This window comes from Chelonoidis abingdonii, chromosome 5 (assembly GCF_003597395.2).
Source record: "Chelonoidis abingdonii isolate Lonesome George chromosome 5, CheloAbing_2.0, whole genome shotgun sequence".
NCBI lineage: Eukaryota > Metazoa > Chordata > Testudines > Testudinidae > Chelonoidis > Chelonoidis abingdonii.
In genome coordinates this window covers 129,292,064-129,304,836 of record NC_133773.1, presented here as the reverse complement: position 1 = coordinate 129,304,836, position 12,773 = coordinate 129,292,064, and the positions used below count along the sequence as shown (strand labels likewise).

At 47.7% G+C, this 12,773-nt stretch overlaps 1 protein-coding gene across 2 annotated transcripts in view; it reads right to left on the bottom strand.

Moving 5' to 3' along the window:
* SLBP (stem-loop histone mRNA binding protein) overlaps nt 1-5,060 on the bottom strand; it is a 32,684-nt gene extending 27,624 nt beyond the window's left edge. The window contains exons 1-2 of one of the 2 annotated variants that reach the window (XM_032769711.2): nt 4,847-5,060; nt 4,057-4,194 (exon numbers count right to left, since the gene is read on the bottom strand). In XM_032769711.2, coding sequence (XP_032625602.1) covers nt 4,057-4,194; nt 4,847-4,902 — 194 coding nt within the window. In that variant the 5' untranslated portion in view covers nt 4,903-5,060. The remainder of the gene's footprint in view (nt 1-4,056; nt 4,195-4,846) is intronic. The other variant, XM_032769712.2, reaches the window with a different exon arrangement.
* Nucleotides 5,061-12,773: the final 7,713 nt, after the last annotated feature.

Sequence of the window (12,773 nt, the reverse complement as noted above, 5' to 3'; positions counted from 1 at the left end):
GCGGGAGTCAGCGGTGCAGGCTCTGGACGGTGCTTACCTCAAACAGCTCCCGGAAGCAGTGGCATGTCCTCTCTCCAGCTCCTATGCGGAGGCATGCCCAGGTGGCTATCTGTGCTGCCCTGTCTGCAGGCACTGCCCCTGCAGCTCCCACTGGCCATGGCTGCCCCTGCATGTAGGAGGCAGAGTGGGGATATGCTGCTGCTTCCTGGAGCTGCGTGGAGCGCTTGCATGCGCAGAATGGGGCAAGCCCCTGACCCGGACCCCTGCTGGAGGTGGCAAACCCCGGACTCCACTCCCTGGTGAGAGCTCAAGGGCTGAATTAAAATGTATGAAGGGCCGGATGAAGCCCTTGGGCTGTAGTTTGTCCACCTCTGCACTACAAGCAGCAGATCTGACATTTTGCCTAAATTCTGTTCAGCATATTTCTGGATTTCTTTTTCAGTTACTGCAACTAGGAGGCTGAATAGTCTATCTTTCCTCTAATATGGTGTCCAAAATCGTGCTCAAGACTCCAGGACTGGGCTATGGAAAAAATCAGAGATGGGAAAAGTCCTTTTGGGCAATCTAGATCATCACTCTGCTAATGCAAGACTACTTCTTAGAGCACTAGGTCTCACTGTGACCCCAGGGAGGTGGTGGTGGTTGGAGGTCAGGGGGAGGGTCACAATTTTTTTCTTTTTAATTCACAGCAGGTCCAGGTTTAGTTAATGAGGAGAAATGACTGGGATCCACCTCCCCACCCTGATAACCCCACTGGAGTAGGGGACCCTCACACACCTGCTTGTGTCCCAAGCAATAGTGGCCACTATGCTGGCTATGGTGGGGTGTGTGGACCCACTTAATTCCTCATCAGACAGCACTGTGGTGTCTTCTCCTGGACGTGTGTGGGTCACTGTGGAGTGGGCTAGATCAGGACTCCTAATGACCACCTTGTCAGTGCCACCCCCTGCCCACTCCCCATCCCTGCTAGCCAGCAAGCTGCAGCAGCAGCAGCCTGGATGCTGGCCATTGGTGAAAGACTGTCTAGAATAGGACCAGTCTGCCACCTCCCTGACCCTCTCCAGGGGACTGCCCCACTAATCTCTCCACCAACAGATGTGTCCTCAGTGGGAAGGACAAAGCAGGGATGCCTGCTTCCACCACCCAGCAGTTGGAAAAAATGGGCTCATTACACAATTCCCATGCAGTATGTGAAATCACAATTTTCACAGGGCCCTACCGGTAGACAAGTACTTCTCTGGGACCTACAGAAGTGGTTTCAGGACTTTTCTAATCTTTTCAGGAGCTTTTCCAAGCAGCTGAATTCATACCAATACAGCTATGCCTGGTATGCGCATCATGCATGTTGAATTTTTTTTATTTTCTATTTTTAACCACAGAATCATAGGACTGGAAGGGACCTCAAGAGGTCATCTAGTCCAGTCCCCTGCACTCATGGCAGGTCTAATTATCTAGACCAGGGGTCTCAAACTCAAATGACCACAAGGGCTACATGAGGACAAGTACATTGGCCCGAGGGCCGCATTACTGACACCTCCCCCCGCCCTCAGCCCCGCCCCCACTTCACCCCTTCCATGAGGCCCTACTCTTCCAACTCCTTCCCCGCCCCCATTCCAACCCCTTCCCCGAAATCCCCACCCCAACTCTGCCCCCAGGGGGTGCAGGAGGAGTGTGGCAGGAGCTCAGAGCAGGGAGTTGGGGTGCAGGAGGGATGAGGGGTATGGCAGGGGCTCAGGGCAGTGGGCTGGGGTGCAGGAGGGGTGTGGGGTGTGGCAGGGGGTCAAGTGCAGGGTGGAGCAGGCAGCTCAGGGAAGGGGGTTGGTGTGCAGGAGGGGTGAGGGGTGCAGCAGGGGGCTCGTGTCAGGATGCAGGTATGGCAGGGGTTTGGGTGCAGCAGGGGGCTCAGGGCAGTGGGTTGGGGTGCAGGAGGGGTGTGGCAGGGGGGTCTGGGTGCAGGGTGTGGCAAGAGGCTCAGGGCAGGGGGTTCAAACGTGGAAAGGGTTTGGGGGGCGGGCTCTGGCCCGGCACACACCAGGGGCAGGGCAGGCTCCCTGCTTGCCTGCCCTGCCCCCGTGCCGCTCTGGGAAGCTGCTGGAACATGGGGGAAGAGGGGCATAGGGCTGTGTGGCACTGTTTCAGGCACCACCCGCAGCATCTCCCATTGGCCGGGAACAGGAAACCACTGATAATGGGAGCTGCTGGGGGCGGTGCCTGAAGCAATATCAACATATACCCTTGAACCTCGCCTCTCCTCCTCCAGGTTCTGTCCACTTCCCGGAGCGGCATGGGGGCAAGGCAGGCAGGCAAGGAGCCGCTCTAGGTAAACGCTGGAGGAGGGCGAGGAGTTTGCGGACCAAAGAAAATAACCTCGTGGGCCACATGTTTGAGACCCCTGATCAAGACCATCCCTGAGAGGTGTTTGTCTAACCCAGGGGTGACCAACCAGAGCCTGAAAAGGAGCCAAAATTTACTAATGTACATTGCCAAAGAGCCACAGTAATACGTCAGCAGGCCCCCATCAGCTCCCCTCCGACAGCCTCCTGCCCACCAGCAGCCCCGTCAATCAACGCCTTCCCCTCCCTCCCCGATCAGCTGTTTTGTGGCATGCAGAAGGCTCTTGGGGAGAAGCATGGGCATGGCAGGCTCAGGGGTGAGGGTGGGAAGGGGTGGAGCGGGGGCAGAGCCTGTGGCGGAGCCAGGGGTTGAACAGTGAGCACCCTATGGCACAATGGAAAGTTGGCGCCTGTAGCTCCAGCCCCAGAGTCTGTGCCTATATAAGGAGCCGCATATGGCTCTGGAGCCACAGGTTGGCCACCCCTGGTCTAACCTGCTCTTAAAAATCTCCAACAATAGAGATTCCATAACCTCCCTAGGCAATTTATTCCACTGTTTAACTACCCTGACACTTAGGAACTTTTTCCTAAAGTCCAACCTTAACTGCCCTTTTTGTAATTTAAGACCAATGCTTCTTGTCCTATCCTCAGAGGTTAAGGAGAACAATTTTCCTCCCTCCATGAGAGCACTCTTTAATTGACTGTGCTGATTCAACTACACAGATTACAAAAAAAATAAAGAAAGGAGGATGTAATTTAACTGTCACAGAAAGGCAATATCAGCGAAGCGCATTTTTCCCAAATTGTTTACTTAACACTTGCTCTTTCACGTTACCAAGCTCTAGAGCTGCCACAGAAGTCACAGAACTGCATTACAAAATAAAACTTTGGATCTATGGCATTGCACTATGTTGCACCATGCTCTGTCCAGATCAATCTTAAGCATTTTAATCAATAAAGCCATAATCTCCCTTTTGACCGTTGTAAAACCTAACATTCCTCACCATGAGGACATGTTTTCCAATATTCAGCTCAAATTTACCTTTTCTAATTTTATCCCAATGTTCCTACTTATCAGACCTATTTTGCTGCTCAACCGATGTTTCCCATCCTAGTGGATCAGGGCACAAAGTAGCAGCATGAACAGAGAACAGTATGACCAAGTTGATCCCCTTCACGTATCCTCCCAAAGCTAAAGTAGCTCCTTGGAAAGCCATCCACACTGCTTCCCTGCTCTTGCAGTAGCCCTAAAGCATCCAGTCCTGAGAACGGCTCCCCTGAGCTTTAACTCATGTCACTCCCCCAAGCCCCTCTTCTCTGCTCACTCATCTCAACCATAATGTCACATGATGTCCAGACTCACAAAGCTAAATTATCTGCAAGCTGAGCAGATTCAGGCCTTCCAGGGAGGAAGGGTGCCATTAATAAAAAAACAAAAAACAGGGCAGAAAAGGACAACCCGGCTATTTATTCATCACAGGAAGTAGCTGCAGGATAAAAACGCATGAAGTCACCAAGCAATGTTTTCCCATCCCTTTGTTTTCACACCCAACTGGTACTTTAATCCCTGCCTCTCCGTCCCCCCAAAGTTACTACATAGTAATATATTACAGGAAGGTTGGAAAGTTAAAATATACTGGTTAGTTTCACTGTTTCTCATGCAGGAGAAACACAGGCCTGTTTCAGCTGCATACACTATGGACAAACCCTTTATTAAACATACCTATCCAACCTGTTGTCAGAAGATCCATACTTGTTTTCATCATCAAAAACGGACGAATCTGAATCAGTCTGTTTTCTACATTTCCCATCTGCTCCACGTTTCCTTCCTTGAGACCAACGAACTGGGTGTTGTGGGCTGCTGGGAAATAGGTCAGTCTTTAAAAAGTGAAACTTACATGCTGGCTTTGTACCCTTTTACAGCCACAATTCAACAAAGGTTGCAATAATAAGCATACGGGCACCACTTTTACCTTGAAAGCAACACCCAGCAGTTCTCTCTTTGTCCCTGAAAGGGCTTCAAGTTCTCAACCCGAATCTGCACAGAAAATACTGTCTTCCTGGACAGGAGCTAAAAACCTGGGTGTTCTCTTTCCAGTCTGCATCCCCTCCCCCTCTTTTCCCGTACTGGGAGCCCACGGCAAGACCATGCGTTTCTTCGCCCCCTGCGCGACGCTTCCTTCACCTCACCCGAGCCCCAGGATATTCGCCCCGACTCCGGGTGGCGCTTCCCTTCGGGAGACGTGGTGCCCCCCCAGGCCCGGGAAGCGCCCCGGCCCTGGGCGCCCGCGGCTGCCAGGGTTCGCGGGAGGATTCACACCAGGCCCCCTCTGCGGACTAGCCCAGGGACTGCCCCGGAAAACGGAGGCGGGCGGGCTCGGGATCCCCCGCCCGCGCTTCTCCGCCGTTCTGGGGAAACTCGGCTCCGTCCCTCCCTCACCACGACGCTGCTACCACCGCCCCAAGCCCCGCAGGCGGCCGGACCGGAGACACCTGTCCCCGCCACCACCCACCTGCTCTCGCTGCCGCCGCAGCCGCCGCCGTGGGGGCTCCTCTGGCGGAAGGACATGGCGCTCGGGAGGCTCGGGGCCGCGGATAGGAGGGAGCGGAGGGGAGGGGAGCAGCACCGGTGCCACGGGCGGAATGTGTGGTGATGGGCGGCGGGTCGCTGTCGGAGCCCCCTCAGGTCACTCCGCTCGCGCCTCCCTCCCGCCCAGACTGACCGGGAAGTTGCGCTCCCGCGCGACGCACGCACCCCGCCCGCCTCGTGTTAGAGCGCATGCGGGGGCGGCCAGGGCCCGACCATCGAGGAGAGGGGGGCGAGCTTGGGAGGAGAAAGAACCTGCTGTCTCAAGCCGGGAGAGCCCCCGCCTACACCCGTTCAGCCCGGGAAGTGATCCATGCCTATCAGCGCCTGAGGGGAAAATGGAGGTTCGGAACGGACACATGTCCTCGTACTGGGGGGCATGTTTCTCTCCCCCCCATGAGTGCCCTCGTGGGCTTGTCCTAGAGCTAGCGCCGCGCGCCCTCTCCCTTCTTCCCCTCTGAATGGCTCCGCCGCTAGGGGGGTGTTGGCGGGAGAATCTGAACCCGGCAGCGGGGAAGGGATTGGATGGTTGCAGCCGGTGGCTTGGCGGCTGTACGTCACGCGCCGGGTACATTGCGTCACGAGGTAGCGGTGGGGCTCATGCCACAGCATGTCCTTGCACCCTGCGCGCGCCTCCTGCATGACACCGCATAGCGCGCTGCCCCTTCTTTTCTTCAGGTGCCTCTAGTGACCAGATGGCCTGATTTTATAGGGGCAGTCCCAATTTTGGGGTCTTTTTCTTATATAGGGTCCTATTATACCCCCACTCAGTGGCAAATTAACAAATTTGTCACCCCTAGGCCCTCAAAAAATTGCTGCCCCCCCCCCCCCACGCCAGCTCACCTCCGCTCTCCCGTGGCAAGCCTGGGAGGGAGCGAGAAGAATGGGAGTTGTGGTGCTGGAGCGGAGGTGAGCTGGGGTGGGGAGCGGTTCCTGCCCCCCGGGTTACTCCCCGTGCCTGTGGGCCCCAGCTCACCTCTGTTGTGCCTCCTTCAAGTGCTGCTACTCACTTCTCTCTACCTCCCAGCAGTTTCAAGCAGCAAGCCTGGGAGGGAGATGGAAGTATGGAAACGCAGCGCACCTGGGGAGAAAGTAGGCTGAGGATTTGGGGAAGGGGCAGAGTTGAGGAGGGGATATGAGCAAATTTGCTGCCCTAGGCCTAGCCTTTTTGGTCTAAGCCATAATATGCCGTTGCCCTCACCCCCTGTCCTGATTTTTCACATTTTCTGTCTGGTCACCCTAGACTGTGCCTTGGGTGGTACTGAGTTGCATTGCTGGGTTTTTATCATATCACAGTGCTCAACGTGGGTGCATTGTATCAGGGTATGGTGCAGTGCTATGACTGCTAGTAACTTGCGCTGCAAGTGCTTGCCCAAAAATAGAGATATTCCAGAATAGCTATTGCACTTTACATTCACCCCTACCTTATTCTGAATTAACTTTCAAGTTTAGACAAGCCCTAATAGTTTGTATGCTGAGTTACACTGCAGTGTACAAAACTGTATTGTAAAGTGTATTTTGCCTGAGAGCATTTTATATCACTATCCTAGATGTGTAATATGCTTCTGTGGATGATATTGTGATGGACTGGTTATACTACACTATATTACACTGCAACACAAGATATATATGTAACGTATATCCATTTATATAGCATGTATGTGTGTTTTTATAGCTGGGTTGTGTGCTGTCCAAAGAACAAAAGCCGTGTCCCTAAAAGCACATGGGTTTCTCATATTGCTGAGAACTGCACACAGTAAGATTGTGTGCAGTTTCTGTAAGTAACATTTACAATACATAAACAAGTTTATTGAACATATGTTGTAATATGTAAACAAAATATCTCAAACTCTCCTTTTAAATAAAAAAAAATTAACAAGGTGGAGAGGTGCAGTCCCCAGTGCTTTTCTTAAAAACTAGAAACAGAGTGAGCTGTTAGTACATCATACTGTATCTAAGCAATCGCTGGTACTAGTTGTTTCCGAGGAAGGTTCACAAATCTCCACAGCAGGCAGGTAAGAAACCCTGCCCACAGGAAAGTTTTCCCCAAATGCCCAGGAATAGAGGATGGTTTTAGGCTGTTCAATATGAGGGATTGCATCCTTGCCTAGCAATTCAATATTTACTATTATAATTCCATATAGTGTTACTCATAAAAAGTCATATCTCTTTTAAGATCCTTTTAATCAACAGGACCTGGTGTATGCCAAAATTTGTTAGCATTAATGGAGAAGCAGCAAAGAGTCCTGTGGCACCTTATAGACTAACAGACGTATTGGAACATGGTGAGCAAAATCTGAGTGATGGGTTACAGGCTGGACATGTTGCTCGCCTGTAGTGAGTCTTGTGCTAATGTAAAAAGAAATATGTATATATCTCATTTCTCCCAACTTCCTCCATTCATTCTGTTCTGTCTCTAGGTTGTGAGAGAAATCCTCAGAGAGTGACTGTTCCTTATGAATTCTTGACCATTGTTAGCACAATAGTAGGCCCTACATACATTAACTAATAATTAATACATTTTGGTTAGTAGTGAAAGCAGTGGTCAACACATGATGCCGTTTAACAGAGCATCTGGCGGCGACAGGCTAAGCCATAAAAGGCTTAGCGATACAGATAAGGTAACTTTTTTACCATTCCCAGTATGGAGGGGTTTTGCTCTCAGATCTTCCGAGCGTTGCCATTACAGTAACATTGGTCATATCTGGGGCTTGATTCCTGTCTAGGGCGGAGCACCTTTTGTGGCCGCTGATGCATGTCTCCGTCTGAAGTCACTGAAGTCGAAGGAGTCAGCATGTTGCAGGCATCCCAGTCATGAGCTGCTGAACAGTCAAGAGAAGTCGCTTCACAATTGACTTCAGTGGGCTCTGGAGCAAGGCCAACGCAGAGGAAATTTGGGGCCAGATCCTCTGGCTAGCATTAGCGGCAGCTGCACTGTGACAGCCCACTGGGGTCTGATCTAAATAGTTGTTGGTCATTATGGCTTGAGTAAAAATCGCTTACTATTCTGTGTCCCCTAGTTGTTGTTATTCCCACCGCTCACTACCATAGTTCTTTTCTCTACGCTGCTTTTTTCTGCTGCTATTAATTTCATTTGGTGCCTAGTTCCTTATTAATGGGAAACTACAGTAAATACCTTTTCCTTAAAATCACTTTCTCCCACTCACTATGAATTTTAAAATATACCTCTATCATGAATCCCCGCCCTAAAGTTTCCCCCTTTTCAAGCTGAAAAAGTCCTAGCCCTCTTTAATCTTCCTCATATGGGACCGTTCCAAAAACCCCTAACTCATTTCAGTTGCCCTTCTCTGAACCTTTTCTGATTGCCCAGTATATTCTTTTTTTGAGATGAGGAGACCACAATCTGTACACATGTATTCAAGTGTGGGTGTACCATGGATTGTTATATAAGGCAAAATAATCTATCTCTGTCCTTATTCTATCCCTCCTTTAATGATTCTAACATTTCCTGTTTTCTTTTTGACTGCGCTTCACACTGGCGCGGATGCTTCAGAAAACTATCCATGGTGACTCCAAGATCTTTTTCCTGATTAGTTGTAGCTAAATTAGCCCCCATCATATTGTGTGTAGTTGGGGTTATTCCCAATTTGCATTACTTTATATTTATCCACATTAAATGTCATCAGGGCCGGCGCTTCCATTTATTTGGATTATTGGGGGGCGGCATTTTGCCGGGGGGGGGGAGGCAGCAGGCAGCTCTGGTGGACCTGCCACAGTCGTGCCTGCGGAGGGACCCCTGGTCCTGCAGCTCTGGTGGAGCTGCCACAGACATTTCTGCGGATGGTCCGCTGCTCCCGCGGCACAACTGCGGCAGGTCCACCAGAGCCGCGGGACCAGCACGCGGGGCAGCGAAATGGCTGTGCGCCTTGGGCGCTAAAAATACTAGCGCCGGTCCTGAATGTCATTTGCCATTTTGTTGCCCTATCACTTAGTTTTGTGAGATCTTTTTGAAGTTCTTCAGTCTTCTTTGGTATTAACTATCTTGAGCAGTTTAGTATCATCTGCAGACTTTGCCACCTCACTTTTTACCCCTTTCTCCAGATCATTTATGAATAAGTTGAATAGGACTGGTCCTAGGACTGACCTTTGGGGAATACCACTAGTTACCCCTCTCCATTCTGAAAATTTACCATTTATTCCTACCCTTTGTTCCCTGTCTTTTAACCTGTTGTATAACAGATATCATGTTGTGTTTTTGGCCTTTTTACTACTGGGAAAGTTAGGAGCTGGAATTCACCCTTTTTGTAGCTCCATCAGTGGTAAAAATAGCAGTAGTTTTAGGGGAAAGAGATTCTCTCTTTAAGAGGAAGAGAGCAAATATCTTTATTTTAAAAGATATATTAGGTTGGACTTTTGGAATCTGGGTAGGAAAGGAGAGGTCTTCTGCAAACTTGGTTTGCCGAAACTGATACTGTGGGGAATGGAAACGGATCTTTCTTTCCTCATTTCCAAAGTCTTAACCACCTCCCATGTCCCTAAGCCCCCTCCCATACCTACCCTGTCTCCCAAAAGCCAACACAGTAAATCTGTTTTTATATAGCCCATATTTCACCTTGCCTCTATCACCATGGGTCTCACTGAAATATATTTTAAAACCCTCCCAGTTCTGCACTGGCCTGTCGCTTTCCCACCACCAGTCTTATGTTTTTCTAAGGGAACATGTAATAGCCTGGGTTCAGCAGTCACAAGAGCTCTCCCCCACAACTGTCATGGAACGTGGTGGGTTCAACAGCATTCTACTTCTTTCTCTGCTTAAACAGGTCTCACCTACAACATTCTGTCTGCTGTCTGAATAGCAAAGTGAGGAGAATTACCCCATGGTGTACTCTCAGATACATGCAGTATTTTCTTCTGCTTCTGTAGTGTGGGGAGTTGCCTACCTGGTGCTGTAATTGTGGTTAAAGATGGATAACTACTAAAGCTGGATTTCCACCCTGGCCTATCAGTGGATAGCTCCTGAGAGCGCTGTCTAGTTAATATGACGAGAAGTCTTTGTGGCACCTTAGAGACTTAACAAATTTATTTGGGCATAAGCTTTTGTGGGCTAAAACCCACTTCATCAGATGCATGGAGTGAAAAATACAGTAAGCAGTATATATATACACAGCACATGAAAAGATGGGAGTTGCCTTACCAAGTGGGGGGTTGTGCTAATGAGGCCATTTCAGTTAAGGTGGAAATGGCCTATTCTGAACCGTTGACAAGAAGGGGTGAATATCAAAAGAGGGAAAATTACTTTTGTAGTGCTAACAATGCCAATGCAATCAAGGTGGACATCAGCCATTCCCAACAGTTGACAAGAAGGTGTGAGTTTCAGCAGAGGGAAAATTACTTTTGTAGTGACTCATCCACTCCCAGTCTTTATTCAGGCCTAATTTGATGGTGTCCCATTTGCAAATTAATTCCAGTTCTGCAGTTTCTCATTGAAGTCTGTTTCTGAAGTTTTTTTGTTGAAGAATTTCCACTTTTAAGGCTGTTATTGAGTGTCCAGGGAGACTGAAGTGCTCTCCTACAGTTTTTTGAATGTTTCAGTTCTTGATGTCTGATTTGTGTCCATTTATTCTTTTGCGTAGAGACTGTCCGGTTTGGCCAATGTACATGGCAGAGAAGCATTGCTGGCACATGATGGCATATATCACATTGGTAGATGTGCAGGTGAATGATCCCCTGATGGTGTAGTTGATATGGTTAGGTCCTATGATGGTGTCCCTTGAATAGATATACAGACAGAGTTGGCAATGGGTTTGTTGCAGGGACTGATTCCTGGGTTAGTGTTTTTGTTATGTGGTGTGTAGTTGCTGGTGAGTATTTGCTTCAGGTTTGGGGGCTGTCTGTAAGCGAGGACTGGCCTGTCTCCCAAGGTCTGTGAGAGTGAGGGATCGTCGTTCAGGGTAGGTCTATTTAGAACACATGGTCTCCTACTATCCTAACCTATTACAACCTTGATGATGCACTACAGCCCCCAACTTATAACAACACTACCCAATTTAATGGCCTCTGCTTGTCTCCCCTCCCTGGTTATTCAAATCATTTCTTGAGATATACATCTAGATATTTCATTCCTTTTTTCCCCTTCTTCTCTCCCCACTCCACCATTCAGGTTATGGCGGGAAGACTTTATCAAAGGAGGACATTTTGCAGCACGTGCTGAAGGCTGTCAGACTCAGGATTAGTCTAATCCAGAGGTACACCAGGATAACAATGCTCTTTGGGCATGTTAAATTCCTTTTATGCTGATTTATCTTGGGCTAAGGATCTGGCCCTTTATGTATGATTCAATCTGAATTCCACCTGTACCGTATTTAGCTGGTAAATATTAGCTGAAATTGAAAACCAGAAGCCTTCTCAAAATTAATTTTTAAATTCAGCTATTCAAACAGTGTTTAAACCAAGCTACTTACATTCATTAAAACAGCTTCCTTAAAGGCTAATCAAGTAAACTATAAAATTTTAAAAGTAGATAAAGCACTTAACTAAAATGACTGCACTAAACGTTTGGGAGAAAGTGTAATGTGTGAAAAGTATTTCCATAAACTAAACTGACATTCAACATTAACTCTGGAAATATCTCAAAATCAAATTCTCATCCATCCTGAGAAGTGGCACAGAGAAGAACCACATGGAAAGTCATGGAACATCCTCAGATTTAACCTGAGGATATACACAGTTGCAGTATACAGATATTTAATACAATGAAAATACTCTAATCTGAAGTGACTGGGTTACAGATCTCTGCCTTTGGACCATATATTTTTGTCTCAAGTAAAACAGAACCTCAAGATTACAATTTCATTCATAACACAGGATTGGTATAAGACACAAAATCATACTTGGCTGGACAAAATGCTATTTGTAGCATAGCACATTATGTTTGACAACAATGAATGGACACACTTCTGCCATTAGTGGGAATATAAATGCCACAAGTCTCTAGACATTAAATATTCACACTATGGCAGTGGCACAAACTAGTGTAACTAATGCCTGCATTTTCAGAAATGCATGCCCAACACTACTGTGCATGAAAACGGGGGATCTGTATGCAAATATACAGTACCTACAGTACCTATATTGTGTATGCACAAGGGAATGTAGACGTGCACACACGCTTTTAGGATTTCCACCTTAAATCCATTTCCAGGAAATGATTATTCTATAAATATTTTATTTTACAAAATGAGTTTGGCTATTTTTAAAGATGAACAGTAAAAAGAACTGTTCTAAATATTGCTTTTATCCTTAGGCATGTTAATGGGACAGGATGGATGGAAAATACTTTTAAAGCGATTCTTCAATGCAGGTTGTTACTTTCTGTGGAAAAGAGAAAAAGGACCTTATTTCTCCTTATACTCTTCAGGCCGCTGACCTGATGAAGCCACAGAAATGGATGTCTGTTTCTACACAATATTCACTTAGTTGCCATTAAAGTATGCAAGTCAATTAAAAAGTTAGGGGGGGTTGCGTAGTAAGAGACCATTGGCCCATTTTTCATTTTCTACTAGCTCTAAAGGTAAAGCTCACTGAGGTTTGAAAACAGCTGGTTCTGTAGTCAAACATATCCAATAAGATGCTTGCAGAAGTTAGGGGCATGCTGGACTCTTTCAAACAATCTAAACTTCTGAAGTTGTTTATTTTAAAGAATTTATGTCAGTTAGTATTCATGACATTACAAAAACCATTTTATTTGGTAAATATTAGTGAGTCTTCCAAGACAAGGGTTCACACAACACATTTTTTGATGGTCTCTGAGTGTCACCATCAACTCTTGCTGTCTGACAAGTTTTCCTAAAATACTTAATTAACTTTAGGAAAAACAAACAAATAAGCACATA